Source organism: Pantherophis guttatus, chromosome 1 (genome assembly GCF_059756535.1).
Source record: "Pantherophis guttatus breed Tessera chromosome 1, ASM5975653v1, whole genome shotgun sequence".
In the NCBI taxonomy this organism is placed as follows: Eukaryota; Metazoa; Chordata; class Lepidosauria; order Squamata; family Colubridae; genus Pantherophis; species Pantherophis guttatus.
The window spans coordinates 188,198,035-188,223,411 of NC_142063.1; the positions used below are offsets into that span (position 1 = coordinate 188,198,035).

The 25,377-nt window shown below is 37.6% G+C and overlaps 1 protein-coding gene across 6 annotated transcripts in view; it reads right to left on the reverse strand.

Moving 5' to 3' along the window:
* RUNX2 (RUNX family transcription factor 2) overlaps positions 1 to 25,377 on the reverse strand; it is a 233,008-nt gene that overhangs the window by 58,933 nt on the left and 148,698 nt on the right. For 2 of the 6 annotated variants that reach the window (XM_034426780.3, XM_034426778.3), the window contains one exon: positions 5,907 to 6,454. The exons of 3 other annotated variants lie outside the window; for them this stretch is intronic. In XM_034426780.3, the coding sequence (XP_034282671.1) occupies positions 5,976 to 6,454 (479 nt within the window). In that variant the 3' untranslated portion in view covers positions 5,907 to 5,975. Of the gene's footprint in view, positions 1 to 1,522; positions 6,455 to 25,377 lie in introns of those variants that run through there. One more of the 6 variants, XM_034426781.3, reaches the window with a different exon arrangement.

The window sequence follows — 25,377 nt, forward strand, 5'->3', positions numbered from 1 at the left end:
GACCTCTGTGAAGCTGAGTCCTTTCCCTTGTTGAGGTACTAGTAACACCATATCAGGTGGGTGAAGTCTGCCTTCCATGTCTAGAATCACTTAATCAGGCCCAGTGGTCCAGACCTCCCCTTGTTTGTCCAGTCATGTTTTATGCCTCCAAGTACTTACTATTTCCACTGTGATGCCTTTTCCTTCTTGGAGTCCTCCTATTGCCACCTCTACTCCTGGATAAACTCTAGGGCCCTGCAACTCCTACTGCAAGGAGATAAGGATCCATTTGCACCAGATGATATACACTATGCAGGTCACCTTTCTTCATGCCTTGTTTCCTTGCACTCCTATTCTTATTTGCTGTCTTGGTCTCTTTTTGGGGTTGTGAGCTTCCAGCTTTCTATCCACTTTATAAAGATTGTTGCTTCGAGTACATTGTTGAGAACAGTTCCACCCATTACCCAGGTACTTCATCAGTGAATTTCTATGGTTTTAAAGCCAAATACATCCTCTTTAGGAAGTTCTGAGATTTTTTTAAAAAAAAAATTTCAAAATACATTAACTGTCAGCTATCTGCCTTTATTTCTCACCCAGAAATAAACTATCAATCTTTAGTTACTATTATTGTTTGAGCTCATGACGTTTATTCATTTTATGTATCATCATATTGACTTCAACCTCTTCAATGTCGATATTTATTAATTTATTAAAAGCATGCCTTGACTTCTCATCATTGGGGGAAAAATGCATTTATTGAAAAAAATTAACCCTGCAATTTCTTTAGCCTTAGTATGGATGGAGACCTTGTGGCTCTTTATGTATGGCTAAACTGCAACTCCCAGCATTTCAGGCCATTGGCCAAGTGGCTAGGACTGCTAAGGATTGGGTGGGGGGCTATATTTCTCAACCCTGGCATACTTGTAAACAGTGTAATGCATACCTTACACTCCTTTTGGTAGCACATGCGTGGGATAAATGTAAGCCCTCAGAACACCCCCAACCTTTCATTTCTCTACCGCAAAAATTGTGACACCACACCAAATAATAGGGTCTTAGTGAAAACTTCACAGTGACACTTTCCTTGTACACCAGAAATAAAAAAGAAGAAGCAATTTCTGTCTGCGCTAGTGACTTCAACATAGAACATAATACCATACAGATATTATTTGAGAGAATGTTACCTTCTACTGCCTATGCTTTCTTTCTACTTTTTCCTCCACAGCAACAGTGTTGAATACCTCAAAACCCCCCCCTGCTTTTTTCATTTATTAAAGTAAGCTCTTATTTTGATACAGGCTATGACACAACATTAGATGTGCACCATTAATCAAGGATCCTTGGAGTTTCGTATAACTATGCTTAAGATTTGGAGTGTGCTGTTTTAAAATAGCAGTTTTTATCCTGCAGAAGTTAAAGGAGCTGTCAATATGCAGTTTGGTATTTCAAAATACTCTGGCTCCAGTCAGCTCTAGTCTATTTACAAATATGAAAGAGATAATTATGGAGATGCAGCAGAAGACAAAGAAGCAAGGAACAACAATAACAAAAAAGCCACTTTATTGAAAATGAGATTCAAACCTCAAAATTAATATTACAATCATGAGAGAATGCCAAACAAATTCAATTTACAGTTGCAACATACAATACACACAGTCCCTTTGAAGATAAAGTAAACCCTTCCCTTCCACAATCGCTGTCTGCGGCACAAAAAAAAAAGAATGTGTTTGTACAATCTGTGCATGGAAAGCAATTCTTGGACAACAGCAATTGGGGGAAAATGAAAGAAATTAAAGCTTGTATTTACAGGAAATGCTACAAATATTTTGCTCCAGCAGAAATTCAAGACTGGTAAAACATATTTAAGCAAAAAATACTGTGGAATATTGCTTAGTGTACCTAGTAAACAAAACACACTGTAAAATATGATTTCTGGCTGATCTTTTTAAAAATATTGCAACGAACATAAATGGCTAAATGACAGGTCAAACATACTGAAATGAAATGTTATCACAGAAATAAAGCTCTTAGAAAACAGTATTTCCTTTGGTTTATATTTTATTCATGTTTAAATTATTGCTTTTGTTCATGGCTTTTCTCAGAGTCCTGATGCACGACCTCACCAAGACTAAAATGGAGGCTCCAGCAAGAAAGGAGGGCAAATGTATCAGGCAAACTTGACAGTGCAAAAATCTCTCCTTGATGAAGCCTGGCGAGAAGGGAGGAGGAGATAATGGCTAGCAAATCCATGCCCAGGGACTGCTAGCTTAGAGTCAGATTCAATGGAGCACCTTCCTAGATGCTGTGACAAGGGGTTTTTCATGGGCTAGTCGCTAGTGCCTATTTTGTACCAATAAACTTTGGATTCGCCGTGCCTAAGTTTACAAGTGAATTCTGAGTTTTTATTCAAGGCCAAGATTTGAAAAATCTCTCTGTAAATGCTTATACAGACTCCGAAAAGATGTTTGCACAAGCATTTTTAACACTATAAACTGGACTAACCTTTCCTGTGGACTTGAGATTCTAACTACAGCACATAATGCTAATGCCATCCCATTTTCCCTTCCTGCGTCAAAAGGAAATGAATTCGGAAGTAGAGATGGGTGACATACAGGAGAAACATTATAGTAACCGTAAAGTTTGAACTTTATTTTTTTTTTCTCCTGATGCCATCAAAGCATTAGGTATCTCCCAAGATGGATAAAGATGTTTCCAACTGAGAGCTTTTTAAGGCACACTTAAAACATGAAAGACACTAAAGAAGGGCATTGTGCTTATATCAAAGGTGCTTATGACTCTCTTATTATTATTGGTTACTCTGAACTGTAAAGCAAATCATTTCATTGCTGTGGTCAACAGTAGAAGGGCATGAACTGGACATGTTTTAGGGCAAGCAAAATTGCACACGTGAGCAATCTGGAGTTTTAATCCCAAATGATCCCAAAATATGATATAGAAACATTACTGAAGCTACAGAACAGAATATAAAAAATGATCTATGCTGGATTAAATCCAGGAATATAAAGCAGTATTAAAATTGTACAAGAATGTCTTTCTTTCTTCCTTTCTTTTTAAATGCATTTGGGTTGCTGCCCGCAGCCCCTGTAGCAACAAAAAAAATATCCCTACAAAATTATTTAAGATGCATATAGTATATCTTTTAAAAGGCCTTCTCAGCAATAAAAATAATGTACAAATATAGTACCTTTTATTAAATACACAACAGCATTTGCACTGGCAATTCATGTCCTTATTTTGGTTTGTTTAATCAACAATATTCCAAACAACTTGAAATGTGTAACCAGACACTAGCATTTTTAAGTGCTGCTGAAATGAACATACTTATCTTATAGATAAAAATCAATGGACAAGGGTATGCTTCAAGCTACCGCAAACAATAAATAGGATCAATAGCAACTTCCATCTTTGGAAGAAAATTACACATCAGGAAAGTCTCTCCTATTTATAAAAAGGGGACTTGATCATTAACCTTTAGAAGGCCAATAATTTTACCTAAGGAGCAAATGAATTATATCAATTTGCTAAGAATAATTCATGGGGATATAGAATCATTATTTGGGCTGTCTTAGCTATCAGCTGTCACTGAAATTGCCCAACTGTATTGTCCATTTTCTTATTGACTGGGTGTTCAAAAGATACTACATCTAACTATCCTTAGTTTCAGCAGCATCACAATCCATGGAAAAGACTGTTGCACACAGTTCAAGCTAAAGACAGCACAAAGGAGACCATAATAGAGGACAGAAAGACAACAAATTTCAAGAAGGTGACACCTTCTTTTAAAGAGCTCCTGCACTCCCTACCTTTCACTCACATCCTCACAGCCTGTTTCATTTGGGCCTATGCACAAAGCTACAAGTTGCTGGATTTCGTGTAAAGTGCCAAATTCTATCTACCATGAGTCTAAATAAGAATGGTCAAAGACTACAGAATAATTGGGGACAAAAACACTTACTTGCCAAGGAACTAATTTCTTACCAGCAAAAAAGATAAATGGTAAATGTTGGATGATTGGTTTTAAGAGCTTCAGGAATATTCATGTTTTTCAATTAGGAAAGCGGAACCTGACTTTATGAAAATATTGTCTTCTATAATCAACCTTCAGCTATTATATGTTGCCAGATGCTGGAGCAGCATTGAACTGCAGAGAGCCTCTGCAGCGGTTCACATGTGCTTATTCCACTTTAATACAATGCCTTGTAACATAATGTATAGTTCCTGAAAAAATAATTTAAGAGTTCTTAAACAGAAAGCTACTGATTTCAGGTAAGTGGATGAATTCTGAAATGTCTCTTGGAGAACCTTCCTTGCGCCAATGCAGGGCTGTTTTACTGTTTCCCAAAGGCTGATTGAAAAACATGGAAAACTTTTAAATTTCACCAGATGAAGCTGGCTGGGATTAAAACATATGTATATAAGATAAATGTATATTTGAAATGTATGTGTGGGAGAGAGGGGATGTCTCTTCTGCTTGACAGGAAACCCTCCTACTAAAGGCCCCAATCTTGAGGGACAGAGCTTTGCAGTGCAGAAGGCAGCCTTGGGGAGGGCAGAGATGAAAAGGCTCCGTGTTAAGAGCCGAAGTGTCCACATGGACTTTTAGATTCCACCTCCTGGAGGGATTGTAGAGTAATGTATTCAAAATAATGCCTGTTCAATCTGTTTCCAGTTAATTTTTACCGGGTTAAAAAAAGACAACCCAATATTCAGTTACAATTAAAGCAGTACCTCCTTCATAGATTAAGCCAATGTATGATTATACCTGAATTCTTTAGAGATGGAAGCATTTAATTATTATTATTTTTTTAAAAAAAATAGATATTGCAGATAGTTTATACTGGAACTGCTTTTCAGAGTTCATGCATGGTCTGATATTCTGTACCAGTCAAAGGCTGCCACAATTTAAAAACAACAGACATTTTTAGAGACCGAAGTCAACATATCATTACATTATAAAAAACCTTAAAGGGACCAAACATTATTAAATAATTATAAATATTTCTTTAAAATTATATGACAATTCATTTTTTGCATATAACCTCAATTTTGTACACATTTATAACTTAATAAAATAAAACAAGATAGCCACACACACATACCACTGATACTGTTTTGGTTTGAGTACAATATATTGCCATTCTTTTTTTTTTTCCTTGCATAAGAAATTAGAATTTGGTTTGTTTGTTTGTTTTTTGTTTTGTTTTGTTTTGTTTTGTTTGGGGGACATTTTCCCCCAATAATTTTTTTGGTTAACTTGACTAAGGCAAAGGTAATCACAAAAATGTATAACACAAAACAAACAAGTTTGTCTTGGTACCTTATAGGGTGCTATTTCAGCAAAAGAAGAAGAAGAAAGCCAAGTGCTTCAAAAGTTTTCTCTTTCATCAGAGGCAAGGCTTTGATAAGATGGCTGAGGAGTTACTGTAAGCTGAAGATATTCTGGTATAAATGGAAGCATTTTTTTTTCTGTGTGCACAAACACACTGAGTGAATTACACTGTGCATGCTAGAGGATCCTAGAGATTGTATGACTGCAACCGTACCTGAAGTTCAAGATGCTTCTGTTTATTTGAACAACAAATAAAGCACAGGCGTTGTCTTGACAATTGGCAGGAGTCCATGTCTCCTCTCTTGGCAAAAGAACTCGCTTTTTTTTAAAGGAGTCTAGACAGAATGGGCATCTTTTGGGGTTGGATCATTATATTTTAAAATATAAAACTGAGACAACATTCCCAGGAGGAAAACAAACTGTGCTTTGATCCACATTGATTGGAACTATGATGTGGAAAGTCAGTCTCATGTTGTATGCATATAATTAGCTGGTAACATCCCAGCTACTCAGTTGCACATATCAACAGAATCTATTTCAAAAACAAAAACAAAACAAAAAAACAGGCACTTTATAATCAGCTGACAATCGTTTGTTTATTGGTTTGCTTTCTGTCTGATTGATTTTACGCCCCGCAGAGAAAATTTCAGTAAGGCCTCCAGACAGACTCATCCATTCTGCCACTAGAATTCAAGACTGTTGGGGAGCTGCTGTGGCTTCCATCAGCCTCCACACCATCATTCTGGGTAGGCAAGTTAGGGTTTAATAATGTGCTGCCGTTGGATGTGGTGGTACAGGGAGGAAGCATTCTGGAGGGGGAACGGTCTCCCCCCGGCACCATGGGGAACTGGTATGATCCTGATGATGTGCCATAGTAGAGATATGGAGTACTGCTGGTCTGGAATGGTCCACTTTGGTTTTGGGAAGAGCCCGGATAAGGTGGCGGTAAGTAGGTGTGGTAATGAGTGGTGGCTGACATACCCAATGACATGCCTGAAGTGACTGGCGGTGTATAAGTGAAGGTGGCTGGATAGTGCATTCGTGGGTTGGAGAAGCGGCTCTCAGTGAGGGATGAAATGCTTGTAAACTGCCTGGGATCTGAAAATGGGCTCAGCTCTGAAGCACCTAAAAATTGCAACAAAAGATGGGGGAAAAAATCTGTAAATATCCAGTTCTTTCTTAAGCGTGATGATAGAATGTAAATAAGGAGGAGAAAAAACAAACCCACTTTTCCCGCCCCACAAGAACAGCAAATCATTCTACATTTAAAAAAAACTGCAAGGAATAGTGCCTGACATCAACAGTGTCATACATAGCTTAGAGCTCTCTGCATTGAAAGGCTGCTACTCTGTTAAGATCATGTAATCACCTGTCTGTATCCACTGCACTCCAGCCTCTGGTCGTAATTTACACCTCTCATTCTGACAGGATTTGAATGGGGACCTATCAATGAAAGCCATCAATTTGACACATTCACTAGCAGCAACTAGCCTTTTTCTCAGCTGCCTCACAGTTGTTGTGTTTTAACATGCTTTTATTGGTGGTGGTGAACCACTGGCCCTCAAAAGCTGCTGAAATACAACTTACACTTTCTTCACCACTGAACTTGCTGCCTGGAGCTCCCGAGAGCTATAATTTGACACCACTAGAGGAACCCAAGAACTCTGTCTGCCTTGCTTTATATGCAGTGATTTTCATATGCACACAGGCAGAGGACTACATATGGCATCTCTGTGCTTGCCATGAAGAATATGAAGTTTATCCAAATTGATTTATGTACTGGAAGTGAAGCAAGGATGGCTGGAAACATTTCCCTTCACTTGAAGTCAGTGGCTAAAAGTCAAATTTAGAGGATATAGATTATATTCAGAAAATATGGCCATAGAGGGAAAGTCATGAAAAATAGCAATATTTATTATAATACAATGTACTAAAATAATGTGTAGCTGGAATGTTGCCTTATGCACTGACTGGGGAACAAGGCCCATGAGCTATGACACTGTGTACTTCCACTTTCATTCACTCACACCTTCCTTTACATGCTTATTTATAATCTGTCTTTATATAACTGTCTCTAATGGTTACACAGCTTAGTTTAAAATGGATTTAAGATTTTAAAATCAGGATTTGAAACTGTACATAAAGTTGGAAGCACTTTATAAAAGCAAAAACACCTCGTGGACTTAAAGATGTTAAGAGGGTGAAGGATGAAGCATTCATAAGCAAGAACAGACTAAGGGAAGGGAACATTTGACCTTTCCTGTTCCCTTACTACCTTTAAAGAGTGGCAATACTATTTCTGTTCTGGCCTGATATTGGGGTGAGGTGGGGTGAGGAACAAAAGGACAGGATAGGTGGACATATTAAATACAGGTGCAATATATATAAACTTAGCAAACAGTACCTACAGTAAAAGCTTAGAATGGAATTAAACAATCTACTAACTGAAATAAATTATCCTTAAACTCTAAGTTAAATGGTACTATTAGAAGACTTTTAGAAAAAGGGTGAGGGTTCATTCTCCGAGCTTGTGGATTGGCTTCCAAACATTTCATTATCAGGCTAGGTAACATCTTCAGCAGATTTTAGGGGAAACCAATCTATAAGCTCAGAGAATGAACCCTCACCCTCATCCTATACCCGAGCTACAGATATTTGCCATTATTGCAAAACTTACTTCAATTTACTGATTGTGTAAATTGCCAATGACCTACTCAGATGTTGATCAAATGATATTTCTCAAAATCATTGCCAAAGACTACTGTAGTATATCTAACATAGGTATATAGGTACACTTTTCACTTAAGTCTTCATTTGATAATGGTTAGTTAAGGAATGGTCATCTAGACATGTCTCTTTACCCCATGGCCTGTGTCCTAATTATTAGCTTTTTCACCCAGCAGTGACTGTCTGTTTATGCATAGGATACCAGCTGCTGAACCACCATCTTATGTGAAAATATAGCCTGGCATCTCATTTTCTCTCCTTTGGGAGGAGATGAATACTTTTTAAGGGGGAGAGCGATACATTTATATCTCAGCTGCATTAATTTGTGGTTGATTTAATCATGTTCACTAACAAACTAGGGATCCTGAATGTGGCTCACTTTATTTCCTGCTTACAGTTTATAACCTTAGTCAAGCCCATTGCCTCCTTCCAGCATTCTGCTTCTAAACTGGCCATCCAAATACTTTTTAGCAGCTTAATAGCTGTACTCCAGCAAACAACACCATATGCGGGCAAGGCCAGTATTGAAAAGCATAGCAGTCATCCATCATTCACCATGCCTGATTGAACAAATGCTCCTTGGCAATGTTGAAAGAGCTTTAAGGACTGGAGCCAAGAGAAATATTAAGGGGAGGGGCTTGATAGAGTTGGAGGTACACATTGCCCTCCATTTTGTATATACATGAGCTACCCTTGCTGTATGGAGATGTTTCCGCTCACTGACCATATTCTTCCAAGTGAGGGTATAACCTTACTTTCCAAATAGCCAGTTCACTATATTAAGGTTTTGTTATTCTTCCTCCAAAAGACTGCGATGGTGGCAGAAAAGTAGAAGGAGATACCACAATGAGAACAGCAGTCAAATATATTTTCATATATGGTGAACAAAAATCTTACTGGAAAAATGTCAAGATGATAGAAGACCATGATGCTATAAGTTGAGCCACACCAAGTCTCAGAATGAAAGTGTTTGGGTATTTTAAGACAGATTCTGCTGGGAATAGAAAGCCTGAGCAGCCCCAGAATGATTTCTCTCATACTCTTACCCACAACAGAAAAGGAAAACCTCAAAAGTTGATTATATTCATTTCCCATTTATACGTCTGCAACTACCTTCTAGATATTCAGCCATTCTCATTTGACTCAGAATAATGTTTAAACATTTTCAAGCAAAGCAAGAAGGCAAGTAAGTACATCAGTGGGCACCATTCAAAAAGTCCTATTGTGACATTTGTTGCAGCTTGTTCTTAGTATATTCAGCATATGAATTATCTAGCCTGGGTGCAAAATTTAAAGTCAGACTGTGGGTTAGATAATCTCTTATTGTTCTCCATTTAGCATGCAGGTCTAATCCTCTCCTTTCTAATCTTTCCTGAAATTTGCAAGGTTTTTTTTTTAAACTTGTGACATTGGAAGTTTAATTTAAAAAAAAAAAACTTATAGTGGCACAATAGAGGCTTTCTTTCTTTTTCTCTCTCTTTTAAACTACTGCTCCAGAGTAGTGCCATATTTCATAGGGGAAGCAGTTGGAAAAGAAACAACTAAGACTCTTCTTTGCACAAATGGGGGTTCAGAACTGGATCTGGGCCATGTTTGTTAACTTTGGAGTAAAGAATAAGTAGAAAAGGAACTGCATGCCATGTTATTAATCTAACAAGTACATTCTAATATTTTTAGAAAATCCCTTGATATACATTTCTAGTTTCCTTTTCCTTGTGTCTGTTACTAATCCGTGACTTGTAGCTTTTACAGCAAAGGCTCTTCTGAGCAGGCACACATTTCTTTTTCCTTCATTCCTGCCTACTGAACAACAGCCAGAGGCAATACCACCCAGAAACAAAGTTGTTATTTTAGAATCATACCATGTTGCGTCCCTATTCATACTGGGAAAAGGGACTAATATTTATTGAGAAATTTAACATTGCTATATAATTTCCACAGATGCAGAAAAGATTAATTGTGATTCTTTTTTTGCCTACATTAGAAAAATGGTGAAATTACTAATGTAAGCATGGAAAAGAATTCCTCTTTTTTTGTATGTGTGGAAATATATGGGTATATGGTATCTATAACTCAATGAAAGAACAGATTTTACATACAGAAAGTCATACATGGTGTCTTTGGAAGATGCTGGTCTGGAGCTTTTGCGGAGCAGAAAGCCATTGCTGATCAAGAGTAAACACGACTAGCTAGGTGGACAAATATACTATCTTCTATAAAACAGCTTTTTACATTCATGACCTTACATTTTGCAATCTTTCCTCCAGTGATGAAGTTTCAGAATGAATGCCAACTCTTTTATAGCCAAGATGGCACAATCTACAATACCATGCTCAAAGAAGAATTAGAAGTTTTCACAGAAGGAAAAAAATACAAAAATATTGATGGGGGAAAGAGTCAACGCTTTCTTCCAACTAAAATGGCAATTTCAATGGAAACTTTGTTTCCATAGCTGGGTGGTGAGGCATTTTCAATTGAGGAATCTGAGTTGGGTGGGGGGGACTCTTTCCTGTCTATAAACTGTGACCCTATCCAAATTTGCTCCTCTCCTAATCGTAATGAAGAGAGATGAAATTATATTAGAAACTATAAAGAACCAGTCAAGAGAAAAATGGTTCCAAAATGAAAGAAGGAACTCAAAGATGTAAAAAATGCACAGAGAACTAACTGCATGGCCTGGAAAACAAAAGAGAAAACATAGGATTTTTCCTGTAGCCAGAATATGCACCATCTGTCTAATCAAATCATAGCTTTCTGATTTAGTTTTTAGTGTGACACTTTTAAAAAAATGCCAATATAGTAGTAGTTCCTATTTCACAATACTGCCATTTGGAAAACTCCAGAGCCGAGAAGGGTAATTTATTATTGTTTTGCAGTGTAGTTTGTGCTAATATTACTCAGGCTCTGTATAGTTTACACAGTTATGCAGCTATTTGCATGCGATTTGCAAAAGGTGCTTCATAGTGTGTATCTCTGTCTACAACAGTTTAAATGTCCTCAGAAAAGTTGCAACTGGTTTAAAGTGCTGCATCTGAAGCATTGCAGACAATAATCCATAATCCCAGACACATTTGCTTCAACGTAAATCCCACTTGAACTAACTGAAAGTCATTTCTAAGAGTCAGAGAGAATTGTATTAACAGATTACTATTGCCAATTGACCCAAAGAGAATTGTATATATCAGGCATGTCAAACCTGTGGCCTGTGGGCCGGATGCGTCACGCATTGGCCACCCCCACCCCCCCATTTTAGCGAAGGGGAAAAAAGTTGTGATACGTCATGTGAGGACAACGTGATGATGTGAGTCAAAGTTGTTCATTATAAATGATGTCAACATTAGGGCTAAGGCTAATCTAGGTTCCCAGAGAAATAAATCCGATCTGTTTTGCAAGTTGAAGAATGATCATTCTATCTAAATTGTCCTCTCCGGACTTCTTTCAAAACCAATTTACTTGCAGAAACTTCAGGCACCATTGATTAGACACTGTGGCAGAATAATCTTCAGAGCAGCAGAATCCCTGAATCTGCTACTATACTAAACAATAAAACCTTCTAAATAGCCATAATGTGAATAATCACACATCTAGTGTGGTATTAAAAATACCAAGATGCATATTAAAAATACCAAGATTATTTGCCTAGATAATCTTCAGGACAGTTAATGAGACAGTGTTTCAAGACAAAGTCTATTATGTAGGATTCTGAGGACAGAAACAGCCACCACAGCTACATCTACTCAGAAGTAAGTTCCCCTGAATTCAGTGGGATTTAGTGCCAGATAGGAGTTGACAGAACAGCAACTGTACTTAATTTAGATGAAATCACTGGGGCTAATCGCTTCATATTTAGAATCTGGGTTCCAGACTTAATAAAGAAGTAACTTCTAATAAACTAATGTAAAAGTTGCTTAAGTCAATTCAGGCTGAGAGACAGAAGCCAAACAAATGCCTCTGGGAGATGCACATAATTCATTGCTGGCTGTAGCAATTGTGAGTGACTCAAAAATCTCTCTGGGGCTAGAATATTATACAAACATATCAGGGAATAAATCCTACTCAGCTCACTGGAGCTTACATCTCAATAGATAGTACTGGTGTACAGCATAAAATGTTTGGCAACATAATATTTATATGAGATCCTGCCTGAAATTATTTATCAAAACTAAACCTTGAGAGAGAGAAAACTTTCATGGAAATATTGGAAACAAAGATAAAATATTTTTATCCACACTTCTTTCCTAGAGCAGTCATATTTTTTTGTCAAGTTAAACAATCAAATATTTGAGAAAATATAACATTTTACACAACTATTAAAATAATTTGGTCACTCAGTGGAGGTTAACATATTTGGAGCAAGTACTGGAAATTAGAAGACCTGTATTTGCTGTTGTTATTCCATGACTGTCTACAGCAGTGTTTCTCAACCTTGGTAGCTTGAAGATGGGTGGACTTCAACTCCCAGAATCCCCCAGCCAGCAGCGCTTGCTGGGGGATTCTGGGAGTTGAAGTCCACCCATCTTCAAGCTACCAAGGTTGAGAAACACTGGTCTACAGAATCCTATACCCAAAGTCATCCTATCGCTATACAGGTAGTCCTCGAATTACAACAATTCATTTAGTGACCATTCAAAGTTACAATACCATTGAAAAAGGTGACATGACCATTTTTCAGATTTACGACCATTGCAGCATCCCCATGGTCACGTGATCAAAATTCAGAGAGTTGGCAACCGACTCATATTTATGATGGTTTCAGTGTCCCAGGATTATGTGATCACGTTTTGTGACCTTCTGATCAGCAAAGTCACTGGGGAAGCCAGATTCAGTGTGACTAACTTAACAACTGCAATTATTCACTTAATAACTGTGGCATGGAAGGTCGTAAAATGGGGCAAAACTCACTTAATAAATGTCTCACTTAGCAACATAAATTTAGGGCCCTATTGTGGTTGTAAGTTCAGGACTATCTGTATACAAATAAGTGCAAAATTGGAGCATTTATCTGTTGGTCATTATGTTGGGAAAGCTCACTAAACTGCAGCCAGTTAACTTTTTTTTTCTTAAAAAAAAGCAGAACAGACAATCCATACACCTAAAATAAAAGTTGGTTTTAGCTCATTTCTTCCTCTAGCAGCAAGTCTCAGGCAGTTGCACGCCAAAAAGATTGTAACCCAAATACAAATGAAAAACTCTAGGCAAACGCCAGCATTTTTAGATGATCCAAATAAGAGAAAAAGGTGGGGACTCTAAAGGGACATTGACTCCCCAAAACAATCTGTTAACGAGTAAATATGGACAAAAGATGCAGTTTGCTGGGTGCCGGTGTCTTGAATTTTCAAGTAGGATGGTAAGGTAGGAGGCTAAATGAAGCAATATCTATTGCCACATTTTAGCACACATCTTCCTTTATGTTTCATTATTCTTATCTCTTTTTTATCCCTCCTACCACAAAGTCTATCAGCCTCTCATGACACTTAAAAAAAAAACAAACCCTCTCCTCCCTTCCCCATTTCCTTCCTGCTTACGTGTCAGAGATTGTGGTTAGGTTACGCTCAACCCTTGGTGTTTTCACTGCAAACAGTCCTTTTATATACATTTATAGAGTTGATCTTCATATTAATAGTAACTATATTACTCACGCCAAACATGTGTTTTGCACCTAATCGTCCTTGCCTTATGACTAATCTTATGTGCTTATATTTATCAAATGCACTGACACAGATTAATCTGGGATCATTCACAGTGTTTTGATAGTATCATTTCCAAGAAGTTTCACAGCACACATCAAGTTTCCCATTCCTGCTAGTCTGTATACTATAGAGGAAAAAACGGAAACCTGCATTTCAAATCCCTTTTTTTCTTCCAATCCAGTATAAATGGTTCAATGAGCCTCATATTATTACAGTATTCCAACTTCTTCAATTTAAACATGCAAACATGGACTTCAGTAGATTGATTAATAACAAAAAAATCATTTCCGATTATCCATACAAAATAAATTTGCAGCAGCTTTATTAAAAGAAAGAGGAGGGAGAGGGCGGAAGTCCAGAGAGGTTGCCGTGTATGTTTATATCTATGTACAGTATGAATATTGAACTAAGTTTCCAAATATAAATATACTGGAATTGCAAAATCAAGATTTTTTTTTATCTCCCTAGACACAGGAGCAATGGATGCAAAGCTCATCCATCCAGTGAAGCTCACCCACCTAAGTAATAGATAAAACAGTTAAACGTACATAGAGATGGCTAACTGGCTTAATAATCTTTTCGTATTGACTCGTCAGTACCAAATTTACAATAACACGGTTAAATATCAACATAGAGCATGAAGTCCAGTGAAAGCGCTAAATTAGACATATAACATGTGTGGACACCAACCAGTGTGACAGTGTTCACACACATTATATGTCTAATTTAACGCTTTCACTGGACTTCATGTTCTATGTTGATATTTAACCGTATTATTGTAACTTTGGTACTGATGAGTCAATATGAAATACTTGCATCTACCGCTGTTTGTCTTTTAACTGCTTTGTTCAATTGTTAAAGGAGATAACTGCTTTACATTAATAATCTCTCTTTGTTCCCTAAATTAGAGCAGCATCTCCAATGATGGTCAGTATTCTCCTTGCTCCAGTGAACTCTAAGGCTCCAGTCCATCTACTGATATTCTCAGCGAGCATTCCACACAAATTTCTGTATTTCCCACTTTTCTTGCCTGAATAAGTAGGTGTTACTAGCCCACTTCGCTGTTCTGAGAAAACTAAGCAGGATTGAATCTGATTAATACTTGGATAGAAGACCACCAAGAAAACCGAGAACTGTAGGCTGGAAAGTAAAAAAAAAAATATATCTTAAAAGAAGGCAGTGGCAAACTCCTTCCATTGCTGCCAAGAAAACCACACATGCATCCAAGTTGAGTTTGACTCAAATTGTTTTAAATAATCTATTTTGCTCGCAGCAAAATCTGAGAGGCATAAGAAGCTGAACAGGGAATGAAACTCTGTGACTAGAATAAGTTTTGGTCCTAATAGTCCCACAACATTTCTAAATATATACATCAGTGAGTTTATTATTAGGGAAGTGCTGGGGTATTCCTCTTAATTGGAGCAGCATGTACAGTCAATTTCCCATTGGAGATGCTGAAACATTACTTTTATGCCAGAGTCCTCAAAAGAAGATGATGATTCTCAAAAATCATTCTGAAAAATTCTGTGCCGCTGCCTCCAGTTTGCCTGCCCAGAATCGGTTTAATTCATTTTCAAGCAAGGGAAACCAAAGGCAGAGATTGTGGGTTTCAGTGCCTTCAAAGATTGAGATGCCTTTGGTCAGAATTTATGGAAATCCCCTGAAATTTAGGAGTGTGTTGGCTTGAAATCTGCAAATGCCTTTCCTCTTCAGAATCACAGCCAGAGCTGCCAGTGCTTTCCTGAGCCTGATCAGTCTGGGGAATTACCACTTTATCCATCACAGAAGGGGTCTCCCCTCCAGCATGCCAAGAAGACCTACCAGTATTGCGTACATCTTGTTTGGATTCAGTTTCAGTCTTGTTAGCCTCATCTACCTGAGCAAACTGTGGCGGGGAACCATGATAAGCTGGATATCATTAACCCACTATGAGCACCAAATCCCAAAATTCCAGATTTTACCCATGTTGTATTTGGGAGAACCAGGAGTAAAAATATGCGTTCTCACTAAAATGAGAACATGCCAATTTTTGAAACTTTCCTTGCATGCACATCATTCCTTGCACATCTGTCAGTTTCCAAAGAGTCTATTAAAATGATTTTGGGAGCTCACGGTTTTCATAAATCCTGTGACACATAGATATCTTCTGTCCACACTCCACCCTTGAAATGAAGACCAACCACTTCTGATTATTGCAAGTATAACTATACAGCACAGCATGAAACATTTGAAATCAAAGATTATTTCAAGAGTCTGCTTTATAATGAAAATCCTGAACTGAGAAATATTTATTCAACATATATAACCCATGATTCTAATTGCACTGGCAGATCAAGAAATGTTCCGCATGTATTTAAAACAGGAATCTATGGATAGACAGGTAGGCTCTCTTCATTTGCAATGTTATTCCACAGTATAAACTCCACATGATCTAATTTGTATACAAAATTTTGCCTTCAAAATATTTTATTGCTTTAATGTTTTTCCTGGAGACTAAACTTGGTGACAGCATATTACAGGAGCTGTAAGAAATTAATGGTAGCACTAGTCGTGGTACTATGTAAACATATATTGTTATAGATATGTCAATGGAAATTGCTTAATATGCCCAATTCTTCTTGCTATTTCCTGTAGTTAGGGCCAAAAGAAACATGGGCCAAACAGTCCATTACGAGGAGGTAGCAAGATATGCAGAACTTTGACATTTCAAAACTAAAAATAATTTTTAAAACACCCCCCCAATGTTCCCAGAATAAAGTTCACAAAACAGCCCAATGAAGCAAAGTGAGCTTGGTAGCTATGTAAAGCAGAATATTAGAAAAATGGTGCAGAAGGAAAGAAAATAGTACAATGGACCCAAGGTCTGGATCAGTGATGAGTTGCCCCCAGTTCGGACCGGTTCGCAAGAACTGGTAGTAAAACCGGCGGGAGGCTTCGTTCACCTCCCCAGATGTCGTCATCGGCGATTGGCGCATGCAGAGAAGCAAGGCACGTGCACGATCCCCTTGCGAACCAGTAGTAAAGGTAAGTAGAACCCACTCCTGGTCTGGATACTAGTCTTAGACTAGAACTCTGAAAAAAGGAACATTCCCACTAAAAGTGACAATTCACCACATTTTGTTGTATTGCTTAATATTGCTAATGCTTTCTTTAGAACTGCCTGCACTATATATTGTAATGGTAATTTTGGGACTGAAGAAAAAAAATCAGAATCAAACCTATAATTTCCTTTACTAACAGATTTTGTTTTTATGTCCATCAGTGACATCTTTCAGAACTAGATCAAGGAATGGCCATGGCATTCCTAACTTTGAGGAAGCTAAGTAGCTGCTTTTGTTTTATTCTCTACAGCGAAGGCTGTGACAGGTAAGATTCTGCATATGATAATTATTAATAAGAACTTTAACCTTGTGCATTTTTTTGTTTTTAAATCTTATTAATTCTTGTTTATTGCCCAGGGTCAACTTTGATGAGATGGGCGGCTATATAAATTTGATTAATAAAATAATAAATAAATATGTAAAAAAGGATACTTCAGACAAGTGGAAAAATGAGATAATCTGCAATTATTGGAAATTGGGTAGGGGAGCGGAGATCATTTTTCAGCTCCAATTTTGGACTGCTGTTGCCAGAGGCTGAACAACAAATGAAACAACAACAGAAGTGCTTTTTAGGAAGCTGTTTCCACTGGAATGACTCACAAGAACTATTCCAGGCCAGAAACTCCTCAGATCAGGCCTTTTCTTAGCTGGTCATTCCTTCTCTTAAAATTACAGGGTCAAAAGTGTCTCTTGGACACCCCAAAAACATGGGAATTTTACCAGGACTGCTGAATTAACAGAAACACAAGCACTTATTCCCCAGCTCTATCTTTTTGCACTTAAATATTTGTATTTGTCTCTTATGCATGGACATGTATATATGAATATGGCCCTCAACCCATCACTTGGTATCCTATATACACTTCTTGGGCAAAAAAAAAAAAAGGCCAAAATTAAACGTGTTTAAATAGCAGAAAAGTTTCAGTTTAGCTTCCTTTGAGCCCTTCCCCATCTCATGAGTACTAAGCAATTTTCTTGAATAATAACTTCACCAGAATTTCATTATGATTTAGAAGACACATGGATGGAACATAATGAGCCTGCTATGCACATTTAATATGAAGATACTGAGTGAATAAATCCTGCCAGACCCAAAAGTAAGGAAAAATAGGTTACTTCATGTTGTTTTTTCAGAAGAATACCCACTCTGCCAATTTCTGCACTGGCTTCTAATGTTATAAATTGTACTGTGTTATTTGCCAATGAAATCAGATACTACCCAATTCTTAGGAACAGAGGAACAAGCTATGCCATTAGAATCTCATTCAAATACTACATTGCTCTCCCTCCACCCACTTCCTTTTTTGGAAAAGAAAGACATTTCCTTGCCTTTAAGAACTTGATTAAAAACTTTCAAGAAAAAGAAAGGAAGACCCTCTTTGAAACTGAATCTGGACTAGGACAGAAGCCAATGAACAGGGGCCTGTGTCTTTTGGACAAGGCCACCCACTGAGCCACTGTGGTCATATGACTATTCTGTCACATCCTGAAGCCATTTCCAGCTTGTGTGCAAGTTTCTACTCCCATTTAGAGGAAGCCGGGATATACTGGGAACACACATATGGAAACACTTTCAGCGAATCCGTTTCCATGAAATCCATAATGAGCCAAGTGGCTTCAGATGTGGTAGTGTGCCTCAGATTAGCCAAAGGGGAGTGGGGGAAGGTGAAAACCCACCCTCACAGTCTTTCTTTCAATTTCATTAATTCCTCTCTCTCTCTTTCTCTCTCCCTCCCTCCCCCCCTCTCTCTCATACACACACAACACACATAATGCCTACATACAAATGACTTGTGGCTATCAAAATACTGGAGCCAGAAATAAATACATCAATCCCAGAAAGTCTGCCTTTCTGTCCTAAAAATAGCAGCATTAATATCAATATATTCTTGTTGTAAATCAGGAAGAGCCATTAATGTCAGCAAAGCTGCCTGAAATGTTTTAATTAGTTTTTCCTTCCTGAACAATGCTGAAGAAGGCCTACGTGCAAAGTACACGTGTGTGGGTTGGGAGGTAGGATGGGCCATTTTATTCAACATGTGTGGTCAGTAAAAAATCATTTTCCAATTTTCACAGAAAATGATAGATGAATGGCCATGTGAAGCTTACAAAAACATTATTCATCTGGGACCCTTTTAGGTCCCTTCTATTTTTTCCATGTATTTATGGCAATTGGGACACATTATAAACCAGAGACTTAGAAAATACTAAATATCTTGTATTGCAGTGTGGTGGCTAGACTAGAGAGACTTTAGGGCAGTAGCCTACTTTGGTCAGGAGACATTAGGTTAAGAGGTGGGTTTCAGCAGGTTCTGACCAGTTCTGGAGAACCGGTAGCAGAAATTTTGAGTAGTTCGGAGAACTGGTAGTAAAAATTCTGACTGGCCCCATCTATTCTCTGCCTCCCATCTATTCTCTGCCAGCTGATCGGGAGGAAATGGGGATTTTGCAGTAACCTTCCCCTGGAGTGGGGAGGGAATGGAGATTTTAAAGTATCCTTCCCCTACCACGCCCACCAAGCCATGCCACGCCCACCAAGCCACACACAGAGAACCGGTAGTAAAAATTTTTGAAACCCACCACTGATTAGGTTCCACCCCAAAATCTCCTGCCATATTTCTGCCTCTCTGTCTTTTTAAGCCAAACCAATCTCAAATGACAGATTTTGTAAGAAAAGGATGAGACTTATCTTTTTGCTTGCTAAGGGAAAAAACCTCAAAGGAGATGATTATTATAAGAAGGTTGGGGGAGACGGTAAGATAAACATGTCCAACCCTGCATCTCCATGTCTGATTGCAAACCCTAGCTCAGTGGTGTCAAACTCACATCAGCATGACGGCATCACATGATGTATCAGTCTTTTCCCCCTTTGTTAAACCGGGCATGGGTGTGGCCAGTGTGTGACGCATCCAGCCAACAGGCCGGGAGTTTGACAGCCCTGCCCTAGCTGATTTGTGTTACAAAAAATCAGTGTGGGAGACATTGTTAAATGAGGAACAGATGCTAGAATTGGTTATTTCTAATTTAATGAAAAGAAGGACTAGGGTTGACATGATAGCAGTGTCCCAATATTCAAGGGGCTACTACAAAGAAGAGGGAGTCAACCTATTCTCCAAAGCACCTGAAGGCAGGACAAGAAACAATGGATGGAAACTAATCAAGGAGAGAAGCAACCTGGAACTTAGGAGAAATTTCCTGACAGTTAGAATTGACAGTTAGAAGCTTGCCTTCAGAAGTTGTGGGTGCTCCATCACTGGAGGTTTTTAAGAAGAGACTGGGCAGCCATTTGTCTGAAATGGTATAAGGTTTCCTATTTGAGTGGGGAGTTGGACTAGAAGACCTCCAAGGTCTCTTCCAACTCTGTTATTCTGTTCTGTTGTTCTGTTAACATAGCAACTTGGTGAACATTTAATGCTAAACTACACGACGGCTTGTTTTGCAGTTAGTGTGATTGAAGTTTAGCACCATGTACAAACTGAATGCATTGTTGAGTAAACCGTGATAAAAATCACATCTAAGAAATATGCATGAAATAGGCCAATGTACAAGAATGATAATGTGGAATTAACCAGTTCTCCTTATACAATACTCTCCTAAAATATTGCTCCTTTACTGACATCCATAAAAAAGCTTTGATAGCAATATTGGATCTGATTTAGCTTTCTGTGTGTTTCTGTATCTTGATCCCATAATTTTTCAAATTGTTAACTTATATTTATATACTTTGTATTAATTAACTCTACACCAGATAGTCAATATTAATCAGCAGGTAGATTTTAATCACCATTAGCATCTTTTTCTAATACAATTTCCCAAAGTAAGTAGTCACATCTAGATGAATGAAAATAAGTGCTTCTGGGAAAGAAGACCAGTATGAAGAACCAAATGGTCAACAAGCAATTGTTACTCTAAATGGAGAATTTACCTTGAGCATGCTTCTGTGAGACCAGTTTTGTATCTATAGTAAATAGCCAAGAAGTATACAGTTATTTTCATTTGAATTTTGATTTATAGCTATCTATCCTTAAGATAACAATTTCCTAGTTCAATAGTAGATTTAATACAATTATTATTGTTTTGTGGATATAAAAGGCCTAACATGAATTGGGAATAAACAATAGGCCTTTCCTATTTTATACCTAATACTATTTAGCATTTTAAACTTGACTTTAATGCTACACATTTAATTCTACACATGCACTAACACACACAGAAAGTGTAGTCTGCAAATGTCATCTGACATTTTTATTGCCTCTACTACCCTTCAGCAATATTTTTTCCCCCTGAAAACATTTTATATTTTGGATACAATACAAGGAGTCTAAGTGGAAAAGAAGGGAAAATAGCCTTTTCCAGCTTGGAAAGCCAAACCATTATTAGCAATCATATATATATAACAATGAAAGTGCTGAAACAATGCAGCTACTCCTACAGGCAACCAACCATTATGTTACTGTTATAATTTAGACTTGGTGTTGTTAAAAATGCAAGTGGTTTGAAGTTAAGGGAGAGGCAGACATAATCCTGTTATCTCCCATTCCAGGGTAGCAACCTATTCCTCATTAAATAATAAGGGGATGCACAGAAAACCAGTCTCATTATTCAAAAGATAAGCACTTCATGTTGTTAGCAGCCATTGATAGTCCTTCACCCACAATCAGCCAGGCACATAGTATATTAGGATTTAGAGTAGCAAAGAAGACAGTCCAGCAAGGGCTTCTGAAGATTATACTCAATCTCAGTTCAGCCTGGGTCTATATAACAATTCCCATAGTAATAGCAACATAAAAAGCAGAGATGAGATAGAGAAATAAAATGATTGGGAAAGAGTGGCAGCACAAAGGAGCATTTCAACTCGCAACAACAACAAAAAATACTAGCAGCAAAAGAAAATCCATGTGCTCCTGATGTACATCCTCAATGAATGAATATAAAGCAGAGATCTTATGAAGATGCCTTCTCTGTTAGAGCAGGTTTAATTTCTGCAAAAGGTTTAATTTCAAGGTGAATTATCCCCCACTTCCTTATTTAATAAATTGGATCACATTGTTAAGAACAAGGACTTTTTTTTAATCTTCAGAAAAAAGAAGTAGGCAGAATGAGTAGAAACAGTATCCCCCTGTTTCTACAGAAGGAATAGCATTTGATTTCCCTAGAAAATGAGGCAGAATATACAACACCAAACACCAGACATTCAGAAACAGACCCGTTTCTAGCTATAATGCAGCACTGTATCTTATCCTAGATATTATAGGACATCTGCTCTGAATCTTCACAATGCAAATTACCATAGGTTAAATCAAGATTTTGAACTGTTGCTGAGTTCCCAGGAATTAGGAACCTGAATTCGTACAAATATATGAATTCAGGTTCATAATACAGACAGACCTCAATTTATGACCACAACTGAGCCCAAAATTTCTGTTGCTAAGCAAAACATTTGTTAAGTGAACTTTGCCCCATTTTACGACCTTTCTTGCCACAATAGTTAAGTGAATCACTGCAGTTGTTAAGTTAGTAACATGGTTGTTAAGTGAATCTGGCTTCCCCATTGACTTTGATTGTCAGAAAGTAGCAAAATAGAACTTAGACTTATATAGCATTTCACAGTGCTTACAGCCCTCTCTAAGCAGTTTACAGAGCTAGCATATTGCCCCCAACAATCTGGGTTCTCATTTTATCAACCTTGGCAGGATAGAAGGTTGAGTCAACCTTGAGCTGTTCAGAATCAAACTCCTGGAGTGAGCAGTGAGTTAGCCTACAGTACTGCATTCTAACCACTGCAACACCGTGGCTCTTATGGAGATCACATGACCTTGGGACTCAGCAATGATCATAAATATGAACCAGTTGCCAAGCATCTGGGTTTTGATTATGTGACCATTGGGATGCTGCCATGGTCATAAGTGTGAAAAATTGTCATAAGCAGGGGTGAAATTCAGCAGGTTCTGACAGGTTCTGGAGAACTGGTAGCAGAAATTTTGAGAAGTTTGGAGAACCAGCAAATATCACCTCTGGCTGGCCCCAAAGTGGGGTGGGAATAGAGATTTTGCAATATCCTTCCCCCAGGAATGGGGAGGGAATGGGGATTTTGCAGTATCCTTCCCCTGGAGTTGGGTGGGAATGGAGATTTTGCAGTATCCATCCCCTGCCATGCCCACCAAACCACACCACACCCACCAAGCCACGCCCACAGAACCAGTAGTAAAAAAATTGAATTCCACCACTAGTCATAAGTCACGTTTTTCAGTGCCGTTGTAACTTTGAACAGTAAATTTACTACCTGTAAATTTTCATTATATTGACAGGGGACTGCAAAATCAATTACAATTATTTTACTTCACTGAACATATGTACAAAATTCTGAAATATGACACAATGCACAGGTACTTTAAAGGGGCTCAATGACTGAAATAAGGCACTTTGAATAACAGATCCATCAGTCATGGTAACTCATTAGTTCTCTGCAGATAGAAGAACAACAGGTGTCACATACAGCAGCAAGAAAGATTCTTTTATGAGGAAGGGTAGAAGTCTGGAATGCTTGATGACTCTCCTCCTCCATTGGAAAATGCTTGCAGAAATCATTCTACCAAGATTGAAGAAGAAGGTGAATCATTTCTACACTTCTGAATTTGAGTTCTTTGAACCCGGGTTTTGAGAAGGATCAAGATAATGATGCCCATAAAGAACTGCAACGAGGCCCAAAGGTTGAGAAGTAGGCAATGATGTAATCATGTGAATGTCGCAATTACCTATGTATGTCAGGATATACATTACAATATGTATACAGTAATGATATAATCATGTATGTGTCATAACCGGCCCCACTCATATTCCAGCAGATACATATAAATTAGAATATGGCCATCACTTGCCAGTGAAACCTTGGATCCTTTTGAATGACAAAAGAAACAATTGCATCTTATGAGAGAGAGCTGGTTATATTAGAAGAATTAGACAAAACAACCAATAAAAGGCTGAAGTTTAGGTTATATTTTTGAAAAATAATTTTAAAATTATATTTTGTTTCTTATATTGTTATAGTAATAGAGGAGCTCCTAACAAGTTATGATTTGAGCAGGTCAAGATTGTGATGAGTGAAATTAATAATGAATCTGGATATAAAAAGATATAGTGGGGTGGGGGGTGGGGAAGAGAGAGCTACAATACAATAACAGAACAACTTTATGCAATAGTGTCTCTATTCCTCTCTCCTTCCCTCAAAAATCAGAACTGGTGAAATTATTAGTAGTTTGAAGACTAATAAAATGCACATGAACCCAGACAAGAAGTAGTAACAACTGAACAGGAGCCTTAAAAACACAAAGAAAAAATTATATTGATGTTGATGCAAAATTTGGAACAGAACATGGCAAATAAACATGAAACTGAAAACGAAAAGTAGAATTCAGTGTCATGAAATCTGAAGTCTTGTCACACTGTGGTAGTTTTCTTCGCCTTCATGGAGGATAGAAAAGAATTGTCTCTCTTATTTCCTCAGTGAAAAACACTTCTGCTGATTGGAAATGTTTCACTAAATTCTGCTTCAATTCTGTGTTTCCCCGAAAATAAGACCCTGTCTTATATTTTTTTGAACCCTGAAATAAGTGCTTGGCCTATTGCCATGCACTCAAAAGCCCAATTGGGCTTATTATCAGGGGATGTCTTATTTTGGGGGAAACAGGATAGTAATCAATAAAGGAAGCAAGGTATTGTCAACAATAAGAAGAAGTGCTGTCCTATAAACTTTTGCAGGAAATGTCATCTATTTCTTTCTTCAAATTCACTTGAGATTATGGGGAATTTTCAAAATGGTATGGCAGCCAGGAACATTAATAAAAATGTAAGATAACGCTAGACAAAAAAAAATTAAATAACATCAGAATAAATATGGTAATTGAAACCAAGGAGCAAATCTGCTGTCCAATTGGGAAAATATACAAAGGAAGAAAAAGGGGTTTAGTGATCATCATTAACAGCAACACAAAGAGAGCAATTGGAAAGGGAAGAGAAAAATCTAACATTTTGTAAATAATGAAGAAAATGATTAATCATGCTGAATGGTACAGTACTATGAAGAGGACAAAAATAAGCTATTTCTAACATTAATCACTGCAAAGGAATGTGCAATATATGAATAAAGAAGATAAAAATGTATATATACAGTAACTTGAAAATAGGTTGGATATCACAAATGCATAGGCTATTGGTAGGAAAGTAAGAAAGACAAGAAGGTCTGAATTTAATACAGTACCATTTGAATACAGAATTGTTTCACTTAAGAATGTGAGAATTATATTCCAAAAATGTAGATCTAAATTCATGAAAATGTTAATTGTATTTCACAAATGCAGTTCTAACTTACAATAGAATTATTAGGCATCTTTGCAAAGGAGACAATGAAATTCTCAAAAAAGCAGTGGCAATCCACTTCTGAAAATCTTGCCTGGTAGGGACTAATCCAGGCAGTTGCCAATGGTCAAAATTGACTTGAAGGCATGTGCATCTGTGTGCCTGTGCGCACACA